The 15,782-nt window shown below is 35.7% G+C and overlaps 1 protein-coding gene across 2 annotated transcripts in view; it reads right to left on the reverse strand.

Annotated features, from left to right (window-relative positions):
* LOC134732879 (putative uncharacterized protein encoded by LINC00269) overlaps positions 1–12,230 on the reverse strand; it is a 70,424-nt gene extending 58,194 nt beyond the window's left edge. For both annotated transcript variants that reach the window (XM_063620223.1, XM_063620224.1), the window contains exon 1: positions 12,143–12,230. In XM_063620223.1, coding sequence (XP_063476293.1) covers positions 12,143–12,227 — 85 coding nt within the window. In that variant the 5' untranslated portion in view covers positions 12,228–12,230. The remainder of the gene's footprint in view (positions 1–12,142) is intronic.
* Positions 12,231–15,782: the final 3,552 nt, after the last annotated feature.

Raw genomic sequence — 15,782 nt, forward strand, 5'->3', positions numbered from 1 at the left:
GCCAGCCTCTTTGAGTTGTGGTGGGCTCCACCCAGTTCGAGCTTCCTGACTGCTTTGTTTACCTACTCAAGCCTCAGCAATGGTGGACACCCCTCCCCCAGCCTCGCTGCCATCTTGCAGTTTGATCTCAGACTGCTGTTTTAGCAGTGAGCAAGGCAACGTGGTTGTGGGACCCTCTGAGCCAGGCGCGGGATATAATCTCCTGGTGTGCTGTTTGCTAAGACCATTGGAAAAGTGCAGTATTAGGGTGGGAGTGTCCTGACTTTCCAGGTACCATCTGTCACTGCTTCCCTTTGCTAGGAAAGGGAATTCCCTGACCCCTTGTGCTTCCCAGGTGAGATGATGCCCCGCCCTGCTCCGTGGGCTGCACCCACTGTCTGACAAGTCCCAGTGAGATGAACCCGGTACCTCAGTTGGAATGCAGAAATCACCCGTCTTCTGCATCGCTCACGCTGGGAGCTGCAGACTGAAGCTGTTTCTATTTGGCCATCTTGGAACCTCCCTCCAAAGTGCATTTAAAGGTGTAAAAGGAACATTCTGTGACAGTCTTCCTTCAGAAATGGTCTCATCTAGGCCTTTTGTCCAGCACTCATAAAGTACTTGAGGACTCATTTCTTGATGTTCAAAATATTGTTAGATAAGAATGTGGGATTATTATTATTATTATTATTTTTGAGACAGAGTCTCACTCTGTCACCAGGCTGGAGTGCAGTGGCACGATCTTGGCTCATTGCAACATTGCCTCCTGGGTTCAAGCAATTTTCCTGCCTCAGCCACCCAAGTAGCTGGGATTACAAGCACGCACCACCACACCCAGTTAATTTTTGTATTTTTAGTAGAGAAGGGCTTTCACCACGTTCACCATGTTGGCCATCCTGACCTCGTGATTTGTCTGCCTCAGCCTCCCGGAGTGCTGGGATTACAGGTGTGAGCCACCATGCCCAGCCAGGAATGTGAGATTTAACAAGATGTAATTCTTGCTCTCAAGGAACCCACAGACTAAAGAAAAATAGGAATGCAAATATTCCTTACAATATCATTTGATAACTTTTCAAATAGAGCCTTGCAAACAAGAAAAAAATGGTAACTTTACCTGAGGAGTCAGAGATACTCTTATCTTAAAAAGGAGGAGAATAAGCTGAATTGAGAAGTTCAGCAGGTGAATTAACAATTGAACGTGTGGTAAGGAAGAAAAGATAGAGCTAATAGGATGTGCAAATAAAAGAAAATGTTTGTTTGCTTCAGAAACTCTGTATGAGCTAGCATGACTAGGACAACACATTGAATATGAGGTAAAAATAAGGCTGGATGATATAGATGGGATGCAGATAATGAAGAGCTTGGCCTTTTACTATTCTGTTGGTCAGAGTTTCTGAAACTTGTGTGCATATGATTCACTTGGACAACTTATTTAAACATATATTTTGATTGATTTATTTCCAGGGTGAGGCCTGAAATTCAACCTTTCTAATAGGCTTCTACACATGCCACTGGCCCCCTAAACCTCAATTTGAGTAGCCAAGACTTAGGAGATGTGTATGTAGTAAAGATTCTGAAATAAGGTAGAAATTCAATTAGGTTTGTACTTTAGAGAGACAGTTCATTTGATGTAGGGTAGAATGCAAATAGATTTGAGAGCTGTCACTGAGATGCTTTATTTCAATTGAATCTTATTTATTAATATCTGCATGAACAAATTTGGTAGCAATATAGAGAATAGCAAAAATAAATTTCACAAAGACAAACTATTTCAACAAGTGCTTTCTGATCATTAATATATCATAATTTAAACAATTAGAAGTTTGTTTCTAATACTTTTGACATCTCAAAAACATAGTTAAAAATAGAGAGGCACAAAATTATTATGTTTCTCACTCTACTCTGACTCTCTGTTGCCCAGGCTGGAGTGCAATGGCACAATCTCAGCTCACTGCAACCTCTGCCTTCCAGATTCAAGCAGTTCTCTTACCCAGCCTCCTGAGTAGCTGGGACTACAGGTGCACGCTGCCACGGCCGGCTAATTTTTTGTATTTTAGTAGAGACGGGGTTTCACCATGTTGCCCAGGCTGGTCTTGATCTCTTAAGCTCAGGCAATCCTCTCACCTTGGCCTCCCAAAGTGCTAGGATTACAGGCCTGAGCCACCGCACCCAGCCACCTCACTGTTCTTTTTAATGGTAGCCTCAGAGTTGGCTAAGCAACATCAAAATAGTGCTATGATGAACATGTATTTGAAAAAAGTGAGCCAGCTCCTAATATCAAGAAGTACACAATAACAGGAGACTTTTTAAAAATTATTGTACTTTAAGTTCTGGGATACATGTACAGAACGTGCAGGTTTGTTACATTGGTATACACGTGCCATGGTGGTTTGCTGCACCAATCAATCTGTCATCTACATTAGGTATTTCTCAAGAAATTCCTAAAATGTGATCATTCCTATGAAGTTGATATTATTATAGTATTTGTAATTTTATAGTTCTTACTACAGCCTTAAAAAATTCTCCTCTTTTAAGGCTATAGTAGAACCATAAAGTTACAAATACTATAATAATGTCAACTTCATAGACATGATCACATTTTAGGAATCAGCATCCCTAAGAGTACCTGGTCAACTCTGAAACAAACATGCAGTGGTTACAAATTGCAAGTGTATCACCTAGAAAAGGATTAGACATAAAACTCTGTGGAAGAATGTGTATAGTTAGGAGTTGTGCAGTTTTGGTAATCCATTCACACTTGGTTGGATAGTTATTCATGGCAAATATCTCTCTAGAAAGGTAGATAACCTTCTTAAGACATCAGATAGGTCAGTGGTTCTGAACAGCTGGTTGAATGTTGGACTCATAGGGGGGAACATTTAAAAAACACACCAGTGTCCAAAGCTCTATCTCCCAGAGATTCTGATTTAATTAGTTTGGGATGGAGCCACAGCACTGAAAATTTTAAAGTAATTTTAGTGAAGTATAATGTACATTTAGAAAGTGCACATAAGCATGCAGTTAGAGAAATTATAATTAATTAAAATATCCATTAATGAACACTCCAATAAAAAGCAATAATATTTCAAGTCCCCATCATAGCAGCCAGGATTGACAGCCCCTGATGTTATGGATGATTATATAATACTGTAGGACCTAAAAGAAAGGAGACATCCTTTCAGAGTAGTGGAAAGATGAAGAGAAAACTTTTGCTTTTCTATGGAGGATGTGACATCTAAGATTGGAGTTGAAAGATGGCAGAATTTGGAGATGTAGTTTTTGAGAAGTTTACAAGTAGTTAGTTTATATAAGTGATGAAAGATTGGTGGGAAATGAATGTGATGTTTGGGGAACACGGGTGGTTCAGGTTGCTTGCACAGGAGAATGTGAGAGGTGGAGTACAGCAAAGCTAGGGTAGAAAGCTGAATATTTTTAAGATTTTTAATATTTTAAGACCCCAAGTTAATAGGGTAAAGAACATCACACATGACATAGCATTATGTTGTTTTATTTATGGAACAAAGATAAACTTCATCCTTGTTTTTTATGATTTTAGGCATTTCCCTTTCATAAATCTGTATTTAACAAACGAAGAAAAAAGTGTAATTAATACAAAACATACATATGGACTGTCACATTCACTTAATAATATTTTTCATGTTTATAAATTCATTTACTCATTCTGAATAATTTACATCAAGTAATTTTCAAAAAAAATTTAAAGCTAATTTTACTTCTCTTCTTTTTGAAAAAGATTCTCCAATACTTAGACTATGTGCAATATTTTCAGATCTTCCAGTACCATAAGAAGGAAGTGTAAATCATTATTGCAAGGAAAGATAATCTTTTATTTCAGGTGTATATGTACTTTGAATATAAAATTCATCATAATATCAATAATTATCCCTGTCACTTAAAAATGATAATTATCTCATTTACATGTCTATGACTTTTAAAATGCATCAACTACTTCGATAAATAAATTACATTCTGGATCATATCAGTATCTTTTTAAGAAAATGAAGTTAAATCTTTGTAGTAACCAGCAGCTTAATTTTCATTAGGCCAGCTATTTGATAATTAGTCATGCACCATAAATCAAACCCCAACTCTTCTAGTTTCTTAATTGAAAATTATTGCTTCTTGGCTCTCTGGTTAAAAGTGCAGCAAGTGTGAGTGTGATCGATGTGGAATCTGGCACAAACAGTTTAAGAGAGTCAGAACTTGATAGATCATTGCCCTGAAGGGACTTGTAATGGTGGATAGGCAGAAATCTCCAAATTAAAGATTTGCTTTTAAAATTGCAAGTGTAAAAATAGCTCTGGTATACCAAATCCATCTTGACATTTTGACCACTTTTCTTTTCTTCTCTTTTTTTTAATGTCAGTTATAATCTACTCGTTTGTACCAGTTACTATGGAGATAATATTAAATTATTGTAAAGTCCAACTTTTTGAGAGAATAAAATATGAAAATATTCCCTACCAATGCTGTGAACAAATATTGAATTTGTTGATATTTTAAAGCAATTTGAAAACATTGACTAAAAACACTCTACTCATTTGACAGCTAATCTGAGAGAACAGATGGCTACCCAAGTATTGCTCCCAGTCATAAAATCATTTCAAATATGATACTGTTGAGGCCAAATAAAAGACTTTGCAAGTAATAAGGAAAATAGTACTTCATTGAATGGCTGCAGCTTGTTGCCATTTTTCTTCTGACAATATAGGAGGATTTGCAGAGAACTTTGGTCATGTTTGGAGTTCTTTAGCTAAGAACAGCCACAGGGTTTTCCAGCATTCATTTCTTGTTTCCTAGTGGCCTGACAGCCAGGACCTGATGAGGGACACAGCAGGGAGTACCGGGAAATGCCCCATAAATTTCAATGTGTGAAGTAAAAGATCTAAAAAAAATCTGGGCACAAGAACCAAGGTTGGAATTTGAAAATCACCTGGACAAATGTACCCTGAAATAAATATAGCATTTTATGAATTCCAAGTGTAAAGTGAAGTGGGTGGTTAAAGGTGGGTCCCTTGCCAATAGTTAATAAAGGCTAATGTTGATGTTATTTAATGCAGAATAATCACGATACTATTATGTGCCATAGTTACATTAAACCTTCTAGATGGCACATTGAAATAATTTTGATGGCTTTATGAAAGAAACATAAAGCTTCCTGATAAATTATGGTTTGAACTGAAATAGTAATCAGCTAGAATGCTTGTGGAGATATGATACCTAGACATGAATTATATCTTAGAATGTAAGAAATCTTATTACTTCTTAAAGAAAATTCCAAAATAATTAAATGTGATAGATATGTAACTATCGTTAAGTTTTAAACAAATTGTTAAGATTTTCTATACATAAGTTATCTCATCTATAAAATAATGGAGTTATGATCACTGAAATCCCATATTCTTTCTTATGCTAACATACTGTGATTTTGAGGAAATTTGTATATAAAGCTAAACTTCTCATTCTTGATTATATTAGGTTTTAGCATAGGAGAATAATTAAGATTCATATTCATTTACAAAGGGTGTGTGTGTGTGTTTGTGTCTACATGTTAGAGTACGCCTAGACAGTCTCACAAATTAGCTGTATGCAGGCCTGATTCTATCAGCAGATGTGTTTTTCCTGGCTACATATTGTTTTAAAAAATCTTGATTGTTTCCAACATTTCAAAATCCAGAAGTGTCACATAGAAATCTGGATTTCTGACTTGTTTTAGAAACAAAAAATAAAGAAATACTTTTTTTTTCTGCAACAATATAGTCACCTAGAACCAAATAGCAATTTCTTTCCCCATATATTATAGCCTTCCTTTTCTTAGCTTTCTTGTCTATGCTAAGCCTGGTGTCAGTTACTAATTATTAGTATTCTTGTCCTGTTGCACACTTTGTTCTACAGAGACTCTTCATTACATTTTTCTTCTCTGGCAATAAGGTAAGCCTCCGAGTGCTTATCTGCTTTTCTCTCTCATCTTCCCCAGCCAGCCACAGCCACCAAAAACGGATGCATCTGAGGCTCTAGGATTTTCTTACCTGTCTGTTTTTTTCACTCTATTAGTGCTGCCAACCCTTTTGAAATTTGGACAAAACTCTGAGGATCCAGAAAGGCATTAGGAGATGTGTCCACTGAATTATTTCCTGAATCTGATGATTATTCTTTGCATCCCTCGTTTGTTGGATCAATAGCAAACTAAAATTAAAACAACCTTTGTGGTATTTGAATCATGGTTCAAGCCAATCTTTGGACATAGACCAGCCATTGTATAATGGTCCAACTCACCTAGTTGGCTAGTGTTGTAGATACTATCTAGAGTGTTAGAGATGTAGATGCATTTCTCCAGATCTCCATGCTTCTTTCTAAAAACAACTCTCCAACCCTAGTAGTCTGAGAAGAATTAGTTCTGATTTTCCAACTAACTCTCTCTTGAGCACTGACCACAAAGGCTGACTTGACCAGGCCCATCAGATTTATTCTCTGAGAAATTGAAATTGAGACACAGAGACTAAGTCATTTAGTTGTCTGGAACCAAAGTAGATGATCCTGTAGATTCAAGGCTGATGTTGTCATTTTGGGGAGAGTTATTCCTGAGAAACCAGAATCAGAGATATAGAGAAAGACAGTTCAGTCACATTGTGGCTCAGTGAATCTCTGACATCTTTCCAGTAACTGTGGTCTAGGAGATTTTCTGTGATCAACTTTCATTTGATTTGCAACTAAATAATTTCTGACTAGATACATATAATGAGATTTTCCTAGATAAATTACTGTAAGGTAATCTCTAGATCAGGAAGTATGCTTCTTTTAATGCTCTTTGGATATATTTTCAAATTGTCCTTTGGAAATGTTGAACTAATTTTTACTTCTGTAAGAAGGTGTAGGACAACAACCATTTGTCTGTACTGAAAATATCCTTTTGGGGAAAGTCAATATGGAGTTATTATACTATTAGTTGTGACATTAATTGTACACTGAATTTTCCCAGTGATAAATAATTCAATATATTCACAGATTGTGAAGATTTCTTTATCCCAATAATTTTGGTGATGAACATTATTATGAACACTCCAACAACTTTTGGGGCCTTCTTGCATATTTTTATTAAGATATAATATAGGTACATTCAATTAAACATGGCAGATTAGAAACGTATATTTAATCATCATTCTATCCTTAACTGCAATGACAGACATGTAAAACTTATAAATAAGTCCATAAGACAAAGAGTGTAAAAGAAAATATAACAGAGAGGATACCAGTAGGTTTATAGAAGGTGAAAAACAGATGAAATGGCGATAACTGACTCAGCAAAGTAGAAGGATTAGAAACTTACATGTTTGCAGAGGATGATAATGATGAGAAGCACAGCAACCTGCCCTGCAGAACTTTGGTAAGGATTAGAATTTGGAGGTTCCAGATACAACAAAAAAGGAGATGAGACTTGGGATGCAAGGCACAGAGCAGCATGGGAGTGAGACAGATAAGTGAAATGGTGACATCTCCAGATGAATTACCTCACTTGGGGCCACCAGGTTCCTAACAGCTGGGCTGATGCTCACCATCAAGGAGACTGACTACAACAGAGACTCTCCACTCAAACACGCATCTGGTTAAAGATGCTTGGGCTTCCTTCCTACAATGAAAAGGTGGTTTCACTCATCTTTAAGCTCTTTCCACTAAAGCAGAGCCTCTAACCAACTTGTTGGTGACCTACTCTTGAATATGAAAGAAGGGGTAAGCATCTCCAGACATGTTAGAAAAGGCTGAAAATGTAACACACAGAGACCAAAATAAACAAAAAGTGAACTACAATGAGAAGCAATTCAGGGAACAGAAGAAAACAAAAACTAATTGATATGATTAGAGACACAAAATTATTACTTTAATGAAACAAGAACAGGATGTTATTTAAAAAAAATCATGGAATGAAAAAGAGCTATTCAGAATAAAAAGTAAATATATAAATAGAAAGGTTGAAAGATTAAATGGGGGAAATATTTGGAAAAGTAGTATAAACAGAAAAAAAATGAACACTAGGAATTAAAAGAAAATTAGATTTTCCAAAAAGTCCAACATCAAAAAGAATAGAAATATAATATAGGTACATTCAATTAAACATGGCAGACTAGAAACATATATTTAATCACCATTCCATCTTTAACTGCAATGGCAGACATGTAAAACTTATAAGTACATAAGACAGAGTACCAAAAAAAAAACGGAAAGAGAAAACAGAAATATGATAAAAGAAAATACCTTAGAACTGAAGGACATGGGTCAACAGATTGGAAAGTTCCACCAAGAACTTAGCACGTAAAATGTGATGAAAACAATTTCAACCTAAAAATCTATCTGCAGCCAAATTCTGGCCAAGTAAGAATATAGACTTTTTCGCACATATAAGGCTTCAGCAAATTATCTTCCAGACACTTATTTTCAATCAAGTACTGCTGTTCCACTAGAAGAGAGGGAGTTAATCAAGGAAGAGAAAGACATGGGCTCCCTCATGGGAGAGAGACAAAGGAAAGTTCCAAAATAACAGCTCTGCAATAGGCCTGGAGAGCAATCGGATAAGGTTTCACAAGAAATCAGAGGACCCAAAGGGGAGGATTTCTGGGAGAAAATAATTTTGACTTAATTTGATTAACTTTAACATGTAGAAAATGGTTCTGAGACGTGTATAATAATTGTGTTTGAAATTTTAGGAAGAATTAACTATAGGTAAATATTACAAAAAGAAAAATAATTTTAAACAGGCAAATATTGACTTTATGAAACATAACACGTAAAGCAAGTAAGAAAAAAGAATAGCTTGTGTGACTATCATTGGACTCAGCAAGGAACAATATGTATATAACTCACAACATGTAAATCTTAAGAAGTATGTAATTACAAAAGAGGGGATATAGAAGGTGTTTATATAAGATGATGCAGTAACACAGTGAATACACAAATTATAAAACTGATAGATCATGACATGTAAGTCTAAGGCATATATTTAGAAACATGGAAGCAAATAGATGTGTAAAGGAAGTCGTTCTTGGAAAAAAGAATTTGCTAGGTTAGGAGACGTGGAAAGTAGAAGTCTTTTTCTTGATATTGTTTTAAGACTTTCAGGCCAGGCACAGTGGCTTAGGCCTGTAATCTCAGCACTTTTGGGGACCGAGGCGGGTGAATCACCTGAGGTCAGGAGGTCGAGACCAGCCTGGCCAACACGGTGAAACCTCGTCTCTTCTAAAACTATAAAAATGAGCCAAGCATACTGGCGGGAGCCTGTAATCCCAGCTACTCGGGAGGCAGAGGCAGGAAATCGCTTGAGCCTGGGAGGCAGAGGTTGCAGTGAGCTGAGATTGCACCACTGCACTCCAGCCTGGGTGACGAAAGCAAGACTCCGTCAAAAAAAAAAAAAAAAAAAAGACTTGCAAAACTGAATGCATTGACGATGAGACATAGAAAAAGTATTTAAAAAATCGGTAAAAATTCAAACAGAACAAAATTTCTCTTCCACGAATAGTCTAAATAATCTCAAACATATAAATGTATGGATATATCTCTGTTTTTCTTACATGGGTAGTAGTGAACTGTTCACTGTCTTCCAAAATTTTAAAAATATTTATCAATATATTTTATAGATTGTTTTCTATCTCCTTTCTATCTATAGCTATCTACTTTCTCTTTACAGTCTGCTCAGTATTCCATTTTATGAATAAATTGTGATTTATTTGATGGTAGAAGCCCTCCTCTTATTTTTATTTTTATTTATTTAATTTTTGAGATGGCGTTTTGCTCTTGTTGCCCAGGCTGGAGTGTAATGGCGGGATGTTGGCTCACAGCAACCTCTGCCTCCCAGGTTCAAGAGATTCTCCTGCCTCAGCCTCCCGAGTAGCTTGGATTACAGGCATGCGCCACCATGTCAGGCTAATTTTGTATTTTTAGTAGAGATGGGGTTTCTCCATGTTGGTAAGGCTGGTCTTGAACTCCGGACCTCAGGTGATCTCCTCCCTGGGCCTCCCAAAGTGCTGGGATTACAGGCGTGAGCCATTGCACCAGGCCCGAAGCCCTCCTCTTTTTTTTTTTTTTTTGAAACGGAGTCTCCCTCTGCTGCCCAGGCTGGAGTGCAGTGGCGGGATCTCGGCTCACTGCAAGCTCTGCCTCCCGGGTTCACGTTATTCTCCTGCCTCAGCCTCCCGAGTAGCTGGGACTACAGGCGCCCGCCACCACGCCAGGCTAACTTTTTGTATTTTTAGTAGAGACGGGGTTTCACCGTGTTAGCCAGGATGGTCTGGATCTCCTGACCTCGTGATCCGCCCGCCTGGGCCTCCCAAAGTGCTGGGATTACAGGCGTGAGCCACTGCGCCCAGCCCACCCTCCTCTTAAAACGTACAATTCCTTATGTAGTCAGCCTATATGTAATTTGTGTACAAATTAATTTTGCATGGAATAAAATACCAATACCCCAAAAGGCACAAACTATCTTGAAGATTTAATGAGATGTATATAAAAATACTTAATTTCAATTGTAAATGCTGATTAAAAATAAATTTTAACTGAATATTCACATATTTTATTTTTGGGTAAATTTGTGTTTCTGCAAAATGGGTTTTCATAAAATAATACATCACTTAACATTAATACTTACTAAGGTTAACAAGTATCTGTTGTGTGATTAATGAATATGTAAAGCTCTAAGGGTGTCATGTGGGAATCATGGAACATTCACTTCTGAGTATAGTTAAATTAATTAAGAGGCCCCTCTAATTTGAAAAATGTAATAATTAGTATTTTAAAAATATTTGTACTGAATATATATGTATTCAAAGAGAAAATTAACAACTTTTAAAAATACATATTTACAATAGCTCACTGTAGTCATCTAGTAGGAAAATACATCTTTATACAAACAGCAAGGAGTGATGGTTATATTACCATCTATTGTTCTTTTCTTCTTCCCTTTTTAATTATTCTCTCTCTCAGAATAAAGTCAAAATACTATCAAACTTTTTTTAAAATAAAATTATCTTGGTTACTAGTGATAGGCAAGCACAACTTTCTGACCATAAGTACACTCTTTCACAGTAATCTTTAAATTGGAAGAGTGTAGGGCAATTCAAATGGGCTAAGGAAGATTTGAACACATAGGAGACAATAAAACCCATATGATTAGAAAGTCTAGAGCAGATGATGAAAAGAAAACATATTTGAAGATAAAATGGGAACATAGCTTAAATGAAGTGAGAGAAATTTGCACACACAGAAAACATTAATTGAGTGTCTGTAAACTAAATTTAATTCAATTCAACAAAATTTACTAAGTATTGATTATGTGTTCTGGACCTTTACATGGTGCTAAAAACACAAAGTTATGATCTTTAATTTAATATTGTATAACAAAGTTATACAATAACACCTAATTATAAAAGTATGTATAAAGTGAAATGGAAACATAAATGGGGGTCTACGCTTATGAGAATTCGGGAATGTAAATACAATTTGTTAGAATTGCCCAAGGCACGCACAAACACACACACACACACACACACACAAAGGTAGCTTCGGTGGGACTAAGATATTACAGAAAAGAGAATACTAATTGTTTTGAAATAATTTTATCTTTACATATATTTATCTTTATATATCTATTTCTGGATCCATACCTATATCTTCAACTTTATATTCATGTTCAATTTTTTCATGCCAATTTAATATGTTCTTTATATACAATAACCTACAAAATTGATGCTATTCTTTTTTTCAGTTTACTACATAAGAAATTGAAGCATAGTAAAGAAAACTTGGCCAAGGTCACACTTAATGAGTAACGAAATTCTATCGTTTTTCAAACATGCTCTAGAACAGCAGTGTCCAATAGAATTTTCTGCAATGGTAGGAATGTTTTCTACCTGAGCAGTTTAATTCTATAGCAACTAGCCACATATGACTATTAAGCACTTGAAATATAGCTAGTGCACCTGAGGAACTAAATTTTGAATTTTACCTAATTTTAATGCATTTAAACCTAATTTTAATGCATTCAAATTTAAATAGCCAACCCCAGAACATATAGAAGCAGACGGTGGAGATGTAGGAGGAAGAAGGGGAGAACTGAAGGAGTAAAGTTTTTTAGAAAGTAGAAATAATAAGGCCTTACCCCACATGGAAGAATTGGACTTCACTAGGATAAAATGCAGCTTTTCTGATGTTAGAGGAGGAAACAGGAGAAGAAGGAGATACATGGAGTAGATCAGTGGATGTGTAAGGAATGAGAGCATTGTGGTGACAATGAAATGTGAGACAAAGGTGAGAGTGAGGGACAGAGCCACAAGTAGATATTTCAGGAGGGGCTGTAGTGGTTGATTCTATTTCTTATACATCCGTAAAGACACAATTAAAGAATATATCAAAACGACAAAGGTTATTTGACTGGGGAGTCTGGGGAACTGGATAAGTGGAGAGAGTGTTAAGAGGAACAGTTTTCACTTGTTCACGTTTTTGTTCTTTATTTTGGTTTTCCAACACATGATAATGTATTCCTCGTTCAAAAAATTAAGTTAAAAAAATTAAAAATATTAGATGAGAAGACTTAGAAATGTTTTTACTAGATAATGATAAACAGGATTGCTGGGAAGTATTGAGGACCCTGCAGAAATCTCAGTTTTATAAGAAACAGTAACAACATTTGTTGTATTTTTTAAATTATTTTCCAGTGCATATTATTACAGAAAATGCCAATTTCATACAAACAACAACAACAAAACTGTTTTATCTGATGAGATTTTTGACAAAGTAATACAGTTGAATATATATGTATTATATATATTATATATATGTATTATATTATATATATATATATATATATATATATAAATGTATAGATTCATACCTGTTGGGTCATTGAGAGGGCATTGATGGAAGCGGGAATAGGATAGTGATTGTGAATGGGTCTGGAAACGTTAAACCCTGAACAGGGTACAGATCTTTTGAAATTAGTTTAAAATAGTTTGGACCTAATAACTAGGCACTGCTGCTACCTAAATACATGGTAGAGATATTCCATGGTATCCTTTCTATAAGCAGACATTGCCTAAATCTCAAGCTTATTGGATAATGATATTGTACTAACAAGGAACTTTATATCATAAAAAATTATGAGATAAAATCTTAAAGGCAGATTTTCTTTCGCGTTCTTCTTCCTTTCTGATGGCTGAAGAATTTCGTTTTCTAGTTTCCTGAATTATCTTTCCTTTACTCATTTTGTTTTTTTAACACCAAGTACTCTATTATTCTATGGCGATATAGCCGTGGTGGGCTTCCTGATACTTGAACTAGGGCCTGGGAATCACACTGCTTCAACATTAAGGCAGCAAAAAAGGAAAGGGAAAAATGGATTCTGCTTAGATTTGTACACATTCTGCTTCCATTTTCAATAGAATGAGGACTATGGGCATCACTTTGCCTTCTCTTAGCTATTTAGTTTATCATCCATCCTTGTTTGTTTCTTCTAGCTTTCTGTGGAACTAAAACACACTGTCAGGCCTTTTGCTATGAGTGTGAAATGCACAGCAATATGAAAAAGAAAATAAATGCAAAAAGAGTATAGAAAATCAAATGCCTCTGTGATCTCAATTCTATTTTTATGTGTGAGATTTAGGGGTAAATATGTATATGATATCAAAAAGACTATTACATATTTAAAATTTTTTGTTAATATTAGATTTTATAGCGATCATTCTTCAAATATCTTCCACACAAAATCTCTATAATGAGCAATAAACATTGCTTATTAATGAAACACATTGCTTAGCCTGTCAGGATGCCGTGATACTTTTCTGTAAATACTTTACATGTGGGTTTTCTTTCAAGTCAGTAGAAAAAAAATTGTAAAGAAACATGCAGAAACAATTGTGTAAGATTTTAAAAAGCAAGATTGCTTGGTGGTTCCGGGTATATGGTGGGGAGGAGTCCTACCTATTCCAAGGGAGGAATTTCCTCAAACTCAGTGAGAGATTTTCCTAATTTTTGTTCACAACTCCTGGAAGACATGACACTCCTTTGCCTTCAGACCAAGATAAACACATCATGTTGAAATATTAATTCCAAATAATCTATTGCTATAAAGGTGTGGACATTTTGTTATTTAATATTCAATCTCAAATATACCAGAGTATTAAGTAGAAATAAATAGTATTTTAAGGACTTGCATTCCATAATCTCTCAGTAGCAGAAGGGGATCACTATTGTAGGCTACTGTCAAAGGGCACTTAAAATAAGATTGAGAATGAAAAATGAAACTTAACACCAGTGTCTCTTCTGACTACTCTGCATAATCTAATGTACTTAAACTCTTCCTGCAAAACCCTGCTGCTTTTCTGTTGCTTGATATTCTGACCATTTTTGAACCTTGAACTCTGATAGAGAGGAGGGACTTGGAGAGGTTGTCATCTGATCTATGTTAGAAGGCAAAAGGAATAGCTTTCTCTCTAATAGCACTTCTTTCTGCCTAGCAGTTGGTGGGAGATTAAAACGATCTAGGTGGATAAGGCTGGTTAAAGGTCTGTGGACATCACTTTTTTGGGAGGGCTTGTCTGAATGTCAAAAACATAGGCAGGTCATTAGAAGTGGAATGTTTATTTTTTCCCCTCTTCTTTTCTGCCACACATTAATAACATTTTACTATTTATTCATTTTTATGATTTACTCCAAGTTTTGAAGAATGAATTCCTGCTATGCTACTGTCCAGCCAGGATCGTGGTTAGACACTGACGTTCTGAGTTCCAGCCATATTAATTGCTGGATAAAGGCTATAATCCCTCTCTCTTTGAAGCCAAAGGCTGATTTTGAGGCAACACTTCAAAAGCAGAGCACAACTGAAGAGGCATATTTCCTACCAGCACTGAATTACCATGATTGACTCAGCTTGCATTAGACATTTGCCTTACATATTTGGATATCCAGCAAAACAGTTTGATTTTTGATATTAGAACGTGAAAGAAAATACCTTTTGTGATCCAAAAGCTGATCTATAACTCCTTGGGAGATATTTAGATGGCTGTTTAAACTACCTTAAAAATAGAAACACCTAAGTCATTTTTTTTTCTAATAGAAAACATCATGCTTGAAAGTTCTCTCTCTCTCTCCTTTCTCTTTCATATTATGGCACACATAATATGAAGCCATCAGTCTGAGTCCACTATGATTAATGACAAAAGCCTATGTAAATAAGGCATTTCAAACATTCTCAAATTATCATAACCCTTAGAGATCCTTTTAAAAATAGTTTTAAAATCAGCCATTGAACATTTATATCCAACACTCATAATGCCATTGTAACCAGCACTTTAAAATAAGGAAGTGTGATGTATAAATATCCTTCAAAAGACTAAACAAAAATGATAACCACTAAGAACATAAAAACAAACCCCCAACAAAAAAATGACTGAAGTAAATGAAAATTTATGACCAGCGTGGAACTTTATATTAGTGTCTTTTTCACTTACAGCGTGTTTATCTCTGAATCTGTTCTATAAGGACTTTCTCATATAGGATTTGCCAAGTATACTTAGTGTGCTATGTTTGAGAAAGATTAACAGTATTTCACATCAAAGGAGGACCCTGCTGCATGGTCTTACGAGATTGTCATTCACTCCCATTATGGCTCATTTGCACAAGATTTTCATGTAATATGAGCCATTGTTTTGATGGCAGTGATTTGACATAAAGACAGAGCCGAACTGCATCTCAGCCTCCTAGTCAGTCAGGCTGGGGGGTATCTTGGTCCCAAAGAACTTGCC

This window comes from Symphalangus syndactylus, chromosome 17 (assembly GCF_028878055.3).
Source record: "Symphalangus syndactylus isolate Jambi chromosome 17, NHGRI_mSymSyn1-v2.1_pri, whole genome shotgun sequence".
Classification (NCBI taxonomy): Eukaryota; Metazoa; Chordata; class Mammalia; order Primates; family Hylobatidae; genus Symphalangus; species Symphalangus syndactylus.